Raw genomic sequence first — 13,033 nt, 5'->3', positions numbered from 1 at the left:
AAAGTGGTTTTGGCACGTAAAACCCCAAATGTTATTATTATATACGTGTCGGGTACGCATGTAGTCTCCTACGTGGGGGTGGCCTCGTGCAAAGCGAGCTCACTCGGTTTCTGCATCGGACACAGAATATATAGTTCCTCCCGAGGTGTTGTTGATGTTCGCCAAGGCTTCCCTCCGTCAGGAATCCATGAGAGTAGTTAGGGTTTGTAAAATCCCGCGCTCAGAGTGGCAATGGCAAGCACGCCAGTACAGGGACAGCGCAAATCTGAGATCTCCTGACGACTAAATTCCAGGGCCTCTGCTTCCACATAGATCCCTGGGGGAGCATATACATGAACATAACTGTCTCCCTGCGGGAGCTCTACCGCGACCTCTGCTTCTTGTGGAGATATCTTTCCCGTGACAGGACGACGGAATTCCTTCCCAGAATAGCGCTTGGTGGTGTCTTTACTCTGTCAACTAGTCGACCCCGTCGATTTATTGCGTACTGTGATCCAGACGTATATAGACAGCCCCATAGTACACAAACACCCACTAACGAGGAATGGGCAGTGGAAGGCATATGGCTTGTGGATCAAGCCGGGATAGCGCATATTACTTTCTAAATGAGTAGTAGTGCTGAATTTATTGCTAATTGACAAAATCGTGTCAATTATCTTTTTAATTGATAACTTTAGTTCGCATGTATGTACGTTGCAATGGTGGAAATAAGCCCGTTAACGTGCAGGTTCTTCTGGATCAAGCCCAGCGAGTCGCTCGATCGTGCCAGTGGGGCACTGGAATAGTGTCCTCAACCAACGTGCCTTCTTTCACTTCTTTTCAGTGACGCTTTTAGTCACTCACTGATCACGCTGCGACGCGCTTCTCTTATTGCGACCACAAAGATCGAGTCGTGGCCGGGCAAAACATGTGGACGACCCATAAACAGCTGTCGCCGAATAAACACGGTGAGCTTAATTCTGGCGAGCCTTAATTTTTGCCGGCGAGTCCGCGATCTGCGTCAGGCTCTGTGCGCGCCCGCGTAGCATATCGGATAATTCGGTCTCGGCGCAAACCTTAAAGTCCATAAATACACATATATATTTTTATTTTATCTGGGCACTTTACTGACGATAAGAATTCGGAAACCGAGGCCAAGCTCACCCCCCCCCCCCGCCCCGCACACACACTTCCACCACTGTGTGAATAAAATGAAAATAACAAATAAACAACGCCGTTTCGCACAGATAGGAGCGCCACGAAAATGATTAGAAGCACTGACCACATGCGTCGCTTCTGTCATGCTCGTCCGCTAAAGAAAATGACGAGACTATAATACTATAAAAACAAAAATGCAAACATTATGTGCACAAGAAAAAAAAAAAAACACTGCTGCTTTGCGCAGTCGGCAGGATTCGAACCTGCGCGGGAAGATCCCAATGGATTTCAAGTCCATCGCCTTAACCACTCGGCCACGACTGCGACGAGAGTGTGGTTACTTGCGGGGCATTATAAGGACACTGACAGAAATAAAGGGGTTTTGTTACGGTTATTGACAAATTTTGCTATGAATGAAAAGCTTCTTCCTGCTTTCACTTCGCATTGAATCGCATACGTGTGCGAGCACACATTGTGGTACAACGCCCTCTCCGTAGCGGGTCCGACAAGGGATATGTTCTGCTTGCAAAGCCAGCGCCTCCTCTTAAATTTGAGGAGGCGATGATGGCAAAGCAAAGCACTACCTTTGGTAGCATTTACCGTAGCTCTAAAAGTCACCACTGGATAGCACGCTCTGTCAGCAACGGCGGCGTCATGGCCCTCGTTTACCTTCACGTTCCGCCGTGCAGCCTTTACAAAATGCAATCGCTCGGTCTCGCGAGAACGCCGTTGGTGATGCACCTGCCTGCGCCTGACTGACCCAACCACTTCGGTATCCTTTGAACACGTCGCCTTCCGCGCTTTCTCTTACAACAACAACAACAACAAAAAAGAAAGAGGAATAAGAAGAGGAAAAACGTGTCCCTGACACAAAGTTTGGGATATTTGCTGCGCGAAAGTTCATTTGTTTCGCAGCGTGAATTGGTGAAATAAAAATTCCAAGCCACCGTCGCACCCATCGCAGCCGATTTTATTCGATTTCCCTTTAAGTACGGTGCACATAAATGTCCACTACAAAGGCGTTGACCAGGAATCGGATTAAAATGAAAAGATAGAGTGAGAGTGCCCTTTAAAAAATGACATGATGTCCAAATAGCAATGCCTTCTGTCTTTGTACAGGTGAAATGAACGAGAATATGTGGCGTTTTTACTCCTGCAGCTCGACTTGTTGGGACGTCGTCAGTACGTGCTCATAAATTTGAGAATTATGTCTTGGCTGATCCATTTGATTATAAACGCAAGCACGCGAGGAAAAAGAAGGAGAAACATGTCAAGCGGCATAACGGCCTCGTGGATACGAGCCAGGAAGAAGAAGGCCTTGCACGTACCATTCCTGGTACATGAATGACACGTGGCGCGCGGATCTTTTTTACGTTTACGAATTCGAAAAGGCGCTTAGTGTTGAGTGTTCTTTGCGGTCAGCTTGCTGAAACCGGAGCAGTATAGGCGTTTGTCCCAACAACGATGCTTGATCAGGAGGTCAATCCAGACAAGACCGTCACTCCGCTGGATACATTAGCAGAGCTCTTCAGCTTCAAGAGGCCGCCACTGTGCACGGTGCAGCCGCTAAGGAACATCAAACGAGGCAGACCAGAGGACCCAAAGACCCTTTTGTGCCATGACATAATAAGTGGCTACCAGGAGGACAGGCAAGTACACGAGTGCATGGAAGTTAAGAGAGTTCATCACTGTATGCTTGTGGCGCCCAACTGAAGATTCAAAAGGTGTCTATGCCCGACTTACATTATTGTGAAGGCTCTAGGTTTAGTTCAAGGGTTTAGCTGTTCTGATGAAACATGCAAACCCCACTTAAATTGTTTCTATATTAAGTTGTTAGCAACTTCATCTTAATTGCAATGTCATTGAGCGTGATCTGAAGTTTCATGCTGCTCGGAAGTTGGACCTCAGTGGCTGAAGGCAATTGCCTAATCTTACTTACTGGTATAGACACCTTGCGCTGATGCCTAATTCCACAGTTGACACAAGTGCCAGAACACGCAGCCTAGCGAGCAGAAGCAAAATTGGAGGGACGTGATTCAGATTTTTTTTTCTGTAATGTCATTTCACCTTGAGGGTACTTGAAATAAATAAATGCCTAGAAATGCTTAACCCGAGACAAAGATCGCACTCGGAATGTGACATGCAGGAGCATTACTTGGGTTTCGACTGGGCAAACCTCGGCATTTAACACTCGAACGAGTGTTGCATTTCGAGGGTCGCGTTTCTTCGACAGCCTTAGCAACTGCCGTCACCAGCACTGGTGGTGTAAATGAGAGCCGCAGTGTCCTCTGGCCACCTAGGGGTGCGCCACCTGGGCCATATAGCCTGTTTGGTCATGACTGAAGCTGCATGAGTATGTCAACTTCCTCTCAGACGGGCTGTAATTCCTAAGAGTAGTGCTCAAACTCGGCACTAAGGAGGACAACATGATGACCTTCTTGGCTACCATGCCTTAATTAGTGCTTACATTCACAGATCTGCACTCTTTTCTTTCTAGGTTCATCCATGGTTCTTCCAAACACAAGAGCTACCGGTTTCACCACTGGCAAGTAATTGACAGCTTCGTCTATTATTCCCACCACATGGTCACAATCCCGCCTCCCGGCTGGATATCGGCGGCCCACAGGCACGGCGTCAAAGTTTTGGGTAAGGCATTGCCTGAGGCACCGCCTCTTGCTGTTGAGCCCTAATTTACATAGGGGTGTTATTCATAAGGGATCACTTTTGGTCATAGACTTGCTTATGTGAGATTTCACGCAACTCGGCACTGAACTGTCGAAGTATATAATGGACTGCATTTCTGGTGCTGTGTGGATAGTAAGCTTAGCACAGCACCATGAATGCTGTTGGTAGTGCACGAGTGCTCATCCGTTGCCAAGCCACGCGTTCGGAATATGGGGAAAGTGACCGCATCCCCAAAAGGGATGCCTCGAGAATACTGCCCCTGCGTTTCGTCGTAAGCTTTTCTCACAGAAATGGGCTCTCCACAACTGGCTTTTAATCTTGTTCTGAATTTTCAGGAACCTTCATTATCGAGTCATCTCAGGGCACGGAAGTTCTCGATACCATCAGACGTGACAACCTCCTGTCGAAAGTAGCATCTCAACTGGCTCTCATCGCAGCCCTCTCCCAGTTTGATGGATGGTTTGTTGACATTGAGAGCAACGTGGTTTGTGTCATTTAACTATCTTTTTTTGTAGTGTGCAAACCAAATGCATGCCTATATTTATTTATTTATTTATTCAAAATACCTTACAGGGCGCAGAAGGGCATTGAGTAAGGGGGACAAAAAACAGCATAAGTACCATAGGAACAAGTCTCAAATAACGACGCAAGATGCAAAACAAGAAGTAAAAGGAAAAAATTGTACAGAGCAAACGATAACGAAAAATATATGTTTGCTTTGCTCTATGTTGTTGCATATGTTGTTGCTTTGCTCTGTGACGTAAAATTCTCAGTGATTCAGATGCAATAATTGGCCCGCATGGTGACCAGCGTCTCTTGTGCCACTTGGTGTTAGTTCGGTGTTCGGTGTTCAGTTATTAGCTTGGTGTTTCCAGTGCCCACTGGTGGCTCAGGAAGTGCTGGCTGACATGCAGGCTGATTATCGCATTTGAATCACTCAGTTTACTGCTTGCTAATGAGCTGGGAATGCAATACAATGCCAGCTTCTACCATTCACGTGTCGCATGTCTGTAGTAAAAAGCTGTCACACGTTCTTTTAGCTGTTGTAGGACAACCAACTGAATTCCTTCATTTTAAAGGGACCCTAAAGAGAACAACTTGATTAGACTGTTTAGAAAACAGTTTAAGACTGATAAAGTATTCTCTGAAAACTACATTTTTTATCAGTCCCACAAATAAGGTTGATTATAAGAAGAGAAAATGAAGGTCAACGATTAATAATTTTTCAAATCTCACACCGAAACCTGCATGGTGGTACCTTAAGGTGATGTCACAAATTTTGAAGTATTGTTTTTTTTTTTATTTCGACCCTCGTTGGTTCAGTATAACTTCCCAGAACTGTGCCATGTTCAATGTTTGGCACCTTAGAACATGATATAGTCCATTTCCACGCATAAAGAATTAACTACGCCCTAGCAGACACCTTCAAAATCCATGACATATGGTAACCTGGTGCGGGAACTTCAAGGCGGTGGCGCCCCCAGTCTCTCCTCCTCGCATGTTTTCTGGCTTACCAAGCATCTTCTCACACTGAGAGTGGTGTTTTTGGTATTGTATAAGTATAAATTACTAAAACAGGTGAAATCATTTTTATCCTCACTGTCCCTTTAAGGAGTAGGTGGTGATGAGTCAAGCTCTGGAGTGTTCCCTCTTGCCTGTTGTCGCCAACATAACCAATGTATGTCTATATGTATGCCACCTTGAATAAGATTGCTTGCTTTGGTCTGCACCCTCTCAAGCATTCGAACCGCTCATTCTGCTTACTGGACAAAATGGCTTCCACTTTGTCCAGTGAGCAGAACGGAGCGGTTAAGCCACCCCATATGGCCACCCGATTAGGTCGCCTCAGGTTACTCTGATTGGGCCACTTGGGGTGTTCAACATCACGGCGAAAATGTTTGTAAGGGCTGCGATCATTGGAAGAATTTTACTTTAGTTACCCAGAATGCTGCTAGTGATACTTAGAAGTACACTAAAATATAACTTTAGCTGCATGTAATAACAAATTATCCTTCTACAATGCCCAACAAAAGCTAATCTCACTGTGAGAACAGGCTTGGTAAGCCGGAAAAGACGCAAGGAAGCAAGATGGGTGGTGACGAAGCCTTGGAAGTTACCGCGTCAGCTTGCTGTGGTGCCACTGCTTTTGCCGGTGTCTGCTTGAGCTTAGATAATTCTTTTATGGTAAAGCTGGACTACATTGTATTCTAAAAGAATTAAGAGACTGAGCCTACTAAACGGTTGTTTGATTCAGGAAAGGTGCACGGCACTGCAAACAGAAAGGTGCAGATGGTTCCAGTTGTGAACTGTCACGTGTTCTTTCAGATGTTGTAGCCCAAATACAATAATGTATATTAAAATCCCCAATGCACCAGTGGCGTACCAGCGCTGGGGTTTCTGTAGAAAATTTAAAAAAAGAAAGTAACTACGGCTTTCATTTTTGTTTTCTAATAGTCAACCTATAACTGCAAAATTTACAAAAATAGATTTGGAAGCGAACAGTGCTAAAACGAGACAAAACAAGAAATCGCTTTATAAAAAGGGAAGACAGAAGACAGCGGGTATCTTCCTGTTTTTTCAAGTGATTTTTTGCTTGTAAATCATGTACCGTCAAGCTCACCTAGTCGTGCTGTTACAAAAATGAAGTTTTGAACGAACACTTTTTTTCAGTATAAGCTGACTTAGTGTCTGCTATAGAGTGAGTTCAAACATTTGCCCAGCTATTGTATCTCGGCACTAACCTGCAATAGCATGAGGCTCAAACAGAATGCACTAAATTGGAGCGTGCCACTTGTGCTTCCAGGAAAAATGCCATGCTGGATTCCTGAAGGAGTTGCTTCTTGCCATCACCACGGAGACGCACCAGTCCGTGCCCGATTCGCTGGTCATCTGGTACGACAGCGTGTTGCACGACGGGACGCTGGACTGGCAGAACGAGCTCAATGAGCAAAACTGTGACTTCTTCAACCTTTGCGACGGAATATTTCTCAACTCTCATTGGACCGAGGACATGCTCCAACAGTCGGCGTCCTTTGCCGGGCCCCGCAAGAGTGATGTTTATGTCGGCATTGATGTCTACGCACGACTGACAAGTTACCGTGCTGGCTTTGAAACATACAAGGTGAGTGAAGCTCGATAGCTCCCTCCACCAAATGCCAAGGTGTTTATTGACAGGGTACGCAAGGAGTGACAGGTCGAACTCGGCGCAGTAGTCAAGATCCTGCGAGCAGTCAGAACCGGCCCCGTGCGTAAAGCGCCGGTGATGCGCCTGACTAACCGGCACTTCTTCGTTGCCTTTCATACGCTGGAGATGCGCTGGGCTAACTGGCGCTTCTTCATTACGCCCTGTTCTTATTTCCTGGAACTGTGATCGCTCGCTGAATCATGACACTATTTTTCAAAGTTCCACAGAAATTTTTCAAAAGGATGATTCCCATTTCACCATATTGCAGGCTGAACGCTTTGAGGAGCAGTTGTAGAGGTGTTCAAATAATGTGACTTGCTAATCGAATTGAATACGAGTATTCTAGAAAAACAACTTCCGAATGTTGAAACAAATATTGAATATTTACTCATTCTAAACAAAGCAAAGTGTGAAGTTCATGCGGCACTCACTCGGCTAGCATGTTCACTGTGCCAGCACTTTTTTGAAGTCTTGATTCCTGTGCATCATGATCCCTCGATGGGCCACTTGTCGTACACCTCTGGTATGTCGTGACCAGACATGGGCACCCTCATCAGCCCTCATCTGCCCTCATCTGCCCTCGCCCTCAAGGTGAGGTGAGGGAGAAATATGGATCAGCTTTGAAAAATTGGTGAGGGAGGGTGATGGCGACGATGTGAGGCTAAAGAGGAAGACACAATTCATATTGCTGCAGTGCAGATAAGTCAGCTAGCGTGTATGCGTGATGAGTTCGAGGTCTGAGGTTTTGAAGCGCACTGGCAGGAAGCTCTCAAGTTCAGAGGCACGTCAAAGCCCACTTATAACAGACCTCAGTCATAAATGGCTGTTGATGTTAGCCGTAGCTAAACACGGTGACCAGGAGCTGTAGCAGCAACTAAAGTGCGAACAGTGATGGCGACTTTTTGGCATTGCTCCAACGTTGTTGTTTTTTCCCCCGTTGATTACCACAGTTCATCACACTACTTTATCTGAGATAGACATTCTGGAATCCACCTTTCCTTGTTCTGATTAAAGAGGAACAAGAACTTGAGGTTCGAGGCTTTTCAGGCGTTGATGGCATTTGTTGACCTAGTGAAAGCAGCATCAAAAAGGAGACAAAAAACATGCTGTTAATATAGCTGAGCTCAATTCCAGTACAACTAAAACTGATTTGTTTTATGCTTCTGCTGCCGCATCGCAACTGTGGTCGAGGAACTTTATTTGCAGTAAACATGCAACTTAAGTGTTTCAGCTTAACCTTTGTAATGTTGCACTGTTGTGATATTATATAGAGGTTACCAGAATGCGGCCGCTGTAGCATAAATGGAAGATGTGAGCTCATGCTCAGCATGAGAAGCATTAGCTAATGAGCCACCACGGCTGGCATGCACACAGGTAAAATTCAGCATTACTAACATGTTCGCATTCAAAGTGGCATTCCACATTCCTGCGAATTTAACATCACTATCGGACGATTTACAGATACGAAAACCACAACAGTACCTTCTTCCATTAAGTGCTACAGCAATTGTTGCTTTGTTTTTGTTTTTATTTATTTATTTACTTTTAGCACTTTTTCGGCATTTTGTGCTGTGATGGTACAGTGCTACGTGCATGTGAGGAGTGATGGGCTGTAAGCAAATTCTCTTTTTTTTTTGACAAGTATGACATGTTGTGTGCTCTTGCACTTCTAACTATAAATATGTGGTACGTATTAATCTGTTGGCGTCTCGACCATGTTTTTTTACTTTCGCGATTGGCAAATGAACAGCAGGTTTCATGTGAGCCGTACCGTGAATGCTAGCTGAAAATTCGGTCACTGATGAAGACAATGAAGAAGGAAACTGCACAATCTACTCGGCACTGAGCACACCTAAACAGGCTCCTCTGGCCACACTTATCCCAGATTTCTTTCTGACGGGATGGTAGCCTTTTCGACAGGAGGGCAAAGTGAGTAAATTTTTCATAGCTGATGTCGAGGGCGGACAAATTTTTCAGCATGATGGTGAGGCGGGGACGTGGCTCGCGCCGTGACGGCGAGAGAGGAAAACCCAATCAATGAGGGCACTTGCCCAACTCCGGTCATGACCCACCGGCGAATCACAAGGGTGACCAGTATTTTTCATGTCCATTGATTCCTAGTGGAGATGTTGCACGAGTGCGGCAGGAAAGCCCTGCACAGCCGTACAGTGTGACCCACTGCCGTGACCTGCATCGCAGTGAACGTGTTCCAAAAAAGAAATAGAGGCGTAATTTTTACACATGGATGCCATGCTGTTTGAAACTGAACATCCAGCCAGCTGAGTGTAGTGTTCTTTAAAAGAGAGATGGGTGACCATACTGCACCACATATGGTTTTCAAAAGGAGGCAGACATTATAAGATTGGCCAAATAATGAAGTACTTTGTTTAAATCAAGGCAACAGATTTATATATAGTAGGCTGGTTAACAATGAGGCATTCCTTTTGAGTGACTGGAAATTATGGAGAAGTTATCTGCCTCATGTGTTCGCTTTGGAACTGGCGCCTCTGCGCAAGAACTTCAGCTGTCCTGCAGCTGAATCATTCGGAGTAGTCCCTCACTTGCGTTGCTCTTTGTCCCTCGATCGAGACTCCAATAAGTGCAGTTATCCCTTATATTCGAACTGTAATGAACATTAGCAATTTCAAATGGTGAATTCTCGAATCCAGCACGAATGGAATAATAAAGAGTATGTGATTTGTGTTCAAAATTTTGACTATTGGCATACTTTCAGAGCATCAACATGAACGAATTTCTTAATCTTTTGGGGCCATACCATGTTGAGAGATAAATCCTGTGGGCTGCAGTGTAAAGATCACATTTTATGAGGTTCACGAAAAATAAAAGTCTCTTTCATTACCTTCGTCATAACATTCACATTGTCTGTCAAACCTTTATTTCGTTTCAGGTAGTCGAGACGGCACGTAAGCTCGGCTTGTCGGCAGCCATCTTCGGTGCTGGTTGGGTGTATGAGGCTCAAGACAAGCGGAGGTTTATAGCAAACCAGTGCCGGTGAGTTCTGGAGATGTCACCGGGAAGCTGGTGGTCTCACCATATGTAATAATGTCACACATATTATTGGAGCATGGCTTCTTGTAAACATGCAAGCAGTGGACATTTCGTTTTACATACCACATATTAGCAGTAATTACAATACATATTTATATTAGTGTTAATAATTTTTGTCCTTTGTCCTTGGTCCTTTGTCTGCATTACTCCATTTAAAACTTAACAGGCAATGCTGCGGAAGCTATGCAAATAATGCGGTCACAGAAATCTCACTCCACATGTTTTGCAGTGTTGCCGCTTTTGGTATGCGACGCTTTTTGCAGAATAACCACTTTATTCATTACAGCTACATCTAGGGGTCCAAGGTTGCGTAAAGTCTCATATTACTTGGGCACCATGGTGCTACCCGTATGTGACGTACTTACGTTTTGGCCGCACATGCAAGTGCCACACTGTGGCCAATGGTTGCAAAAACAAGCCGCTGGGCTCACTCAATGCTAAAGTGGTTAATATCTGCGGTGCCTTGCATGCAATAATTACGCCGTATTTTGTGGCATAAGGGTATGAGACTTAAAGGGACACCGAAGAAAAGTGTTAAGCCTAGTTAGATTGATAAAACATTTATGCAGCTGCCTTATCGTCATTTCCTGCATGCCAGTATGACATTGTTGCATAGGAAATTGCCTTCAGATGGTCCCGCTGTTTCTCCTCAATTTTTATTGCCCGCACCAGAACAGATGAGTTGGCGTAATCTTCATGTGACCTCCCTCCCTCCCGCTCTTTGAATAAGCGAGTGGTGATATCACATGAGAGATGGCACAGTTCAAAATGGGTGGCAGCACTCCCCATTTTACCATTTTTGTCATTTTCTCGCTTGCAAAAGCTCTGTTCTCGCTACGTATGACCGATTCGCTATTATGGAAGCCCAATCTTTCAATTTAGTTCAACCTGATATTTTCCTTTAGTGTTCTTTAAATCTTGCATCAAATTACACGATGCGAAGCTGTATCTTTCTTTTGCTTGTGACTTGCTATTTTTTGGTCGTGAATGGAAGCAGTGAGACACATGTTTCTAGCCTTTGCTACATATGATGCTTTCTAGCTATGTGTGATGCTTGCTGTGTGTGAAACGGAGCACAGTGGAATGCACGGCATTTAACCATTTCTGCAGGCTGTGGAGCTTCCCCGACCACTGCTGTACCGAATGGCGCCTGAGAGAGCCGCCCATCTCGACCACTTTCTGCCAGGGTTTTGGTGATAGCCTCTACAAGGAGGGGCAGGTCAGAAGCTCCCATTATTTTTAGTGTTGTTTTGCCCCAATAACTGTTGTGGCTACATTCAGTTCGTGATGCATCTATTGACACAGAACACAAAAAAGACTATCACTATTACGGCAAAGATAATATTAAATAGGCATATAAAGTACTGAAAAAAGAAGGAAGGCATTGCATATTTCCGAGGAACACGCCTGTTCGCAAAGGTCACTGTTGCGCCAGCTTACTCTGGTTCTGGTGGCACTTAATTATATATTCACTTGAGTGACACTGTTGGTTGTCATTTGAGGCATTACCACCGTGCATTGTAGCCCACTGACACCATCACGGGCCACCTGATCGAGCATTACTGTAAATACTGGTGACAGCCTCTGCCTGCAGCCACATAGCGTTAACCCACATAATATTGCCTATTACTGTAACAAGCCTGCTCGAACACACGCACGTGGTTGTGGTGTTATTTGCATACCACCACGTTCTGTAACACTGCCATTTTTTAACGTAGCATGCCTTAGTGGGCATTGCTGTAAAAACCGCCGACATACCGACAGCCTCTGACTGCAGCCACGTATTGTTAACCCAAAATGTTAGCTATTGCTGTAAAAAAAGCACATTCAACACATGCAACTGGGGGTGTCGGCATTGCTTACACATCACCACATGCCACATGCATGTTTGAAATGGGGTGCCAAAGTGAGGCAGCAATGCTTAGTGAGCACTTGTGCAAAAGAAGTTGGTGAGGGACTGAGAGGTGACTGCAGCCACACAGCATCAAGCTGTCAATAGCACTTGCAGTTCCTGTGGGAAACCCGTATGACCAACTTCGCAGGTAGTGTCAAAGAAACCATGGTTCGACCTGTCCAAACAGCAGCTGCAGCCGCGTGACCAGAACACTTGGCTGTACAAAGGATGTGGTTCGGTCAATATCTATACAGACGACGCGTACGGTGGGGGCGGCTGCCTTCGGTTTCGCTTCTTGCCCGACCCGGGACAGCCCGAGGCCGTGCCTTACTTTAGGTGAGTCGACAACTCGGAAAAGTAGTGGTTCCCAGCCACGAACGCAGAAAGTCTGTGTGCACTGGTAAAAACAACAGTGTTCAAGACTAGTGTAGAAAACCAGTGGAGGAATTTTTTTTTACAGCGAGAAGACAGGTGCTGCAACTGATCATAAGCATGATCTACATTTTACTCATGCATGCCCAACAGAACTGTGGAACGTCATTCTTCTAGCTCATTCACGTGTGATGCTGTCATCAGAAGTTTCAGAGCGTTAAGCTGTACCGGAATAGGCTTGACTTCTATCAATAGACACTTGTAACAAAATCACTTTGCTCAAAATATTCCTTTGTTAGAAGTATTTTGTGGTATCACCCGCAGTGCATGCATTTTGAGACCGGGTAACCTGAAGTATAGTAGCACTGGACTCCACTTTGTGCGAAGTGCAGATTGGGAAGTTCATACGGGACCACTCAGTGCAACATACACAATGGCCCGTTGCGTTTCTTCAGAACAACCTTTCAAGACAAAGAGCACTGTGAAAGTCACCCCGCCACATGGCGGCATCTCCTCAAAACTACAGTGGAATCTCGAAAAACGGTAATCGCCTAAACAAAACTGCTGCTTAAACGGAACACCATCCTCATGGTTGGTTGGTTTTGTATTCATGCAATGCTCTGTGCAATATTTCTCACTACATGGAACACTTGTTAAACGGAACCAATTTCCCTAGTCCCTTGAGGTTCCAT

General features: G+C 45.2%; 1 protein-coding gene and 1 non-coding gene across 2 annotated transcripts in view; one reads left to right on the top strand and one right to left on the bottom strand.

Moving 5' to 3' along the window:
* Positions 1-1,379: 1,379 nt before the first annotated feature.
* Positions 1,380-1,461, bottom strand: TRNAS-UGA (transfer RNA serine (anticodon UGA)). Its single transcript has one exon. It is a non-coding gene; the product is annotated as a tRNA-Ser (tRNA).
* Positions 1,462-1,502: 41 nt separating this feature from the next.
* Positions 1,503-13,033, top strand: part of LOC142590113 (uncharacterized) — a 38,046-nt gene continuing 26,515 nt past the window's right edge. Inside the window, exons 1-7 of the mRNA XM_075701978.1 lie at positions 1,503-2,786; positions 3,635-3,783; positions 4,158-4,306; positions 6,626-6,943; positions 9,915-10,018; positions 11,186-11,294; positions 12,118-12,305. Coding sequence (XP_075558093.1) covers positions 2,602-2,786; positions 3,635-3,783; positions 4,158-4,306; positions 6,626-6,943; positions 9,915-10,018; positions 11,186-11,294; positions 12,118-12,305 — 1,202 coding nt within the window. The 5' untranslated portion in view covers positions 1,503-2,601. The remainder of the gene's footprint in view (positions 2,787-3,634; positions 3,784-4,157; positions 4,307-6,625; positions 6,944-9,914; positions 10,019-11,185; positions 11,295-12,117; positions 12,306-13,033) is intronic.

This window comes from Dermacentor variabilis, chromosome 8 (genome assembly GCF_050947875.1).
Source record: "Dermacentor variabilis isolate Ectoservices chromosome 8, ASM5094787v1, whole genome shotgun sequence".
NCBI lineage: Eukaryota > Metazoa > Arthropoda > Arachnida > Ixodida > Ixodidae > Dermacentor > Dermacentor variabilis.
This window is presented reverse-complemented; position numbering and strand designations above follow the sequence as displayed.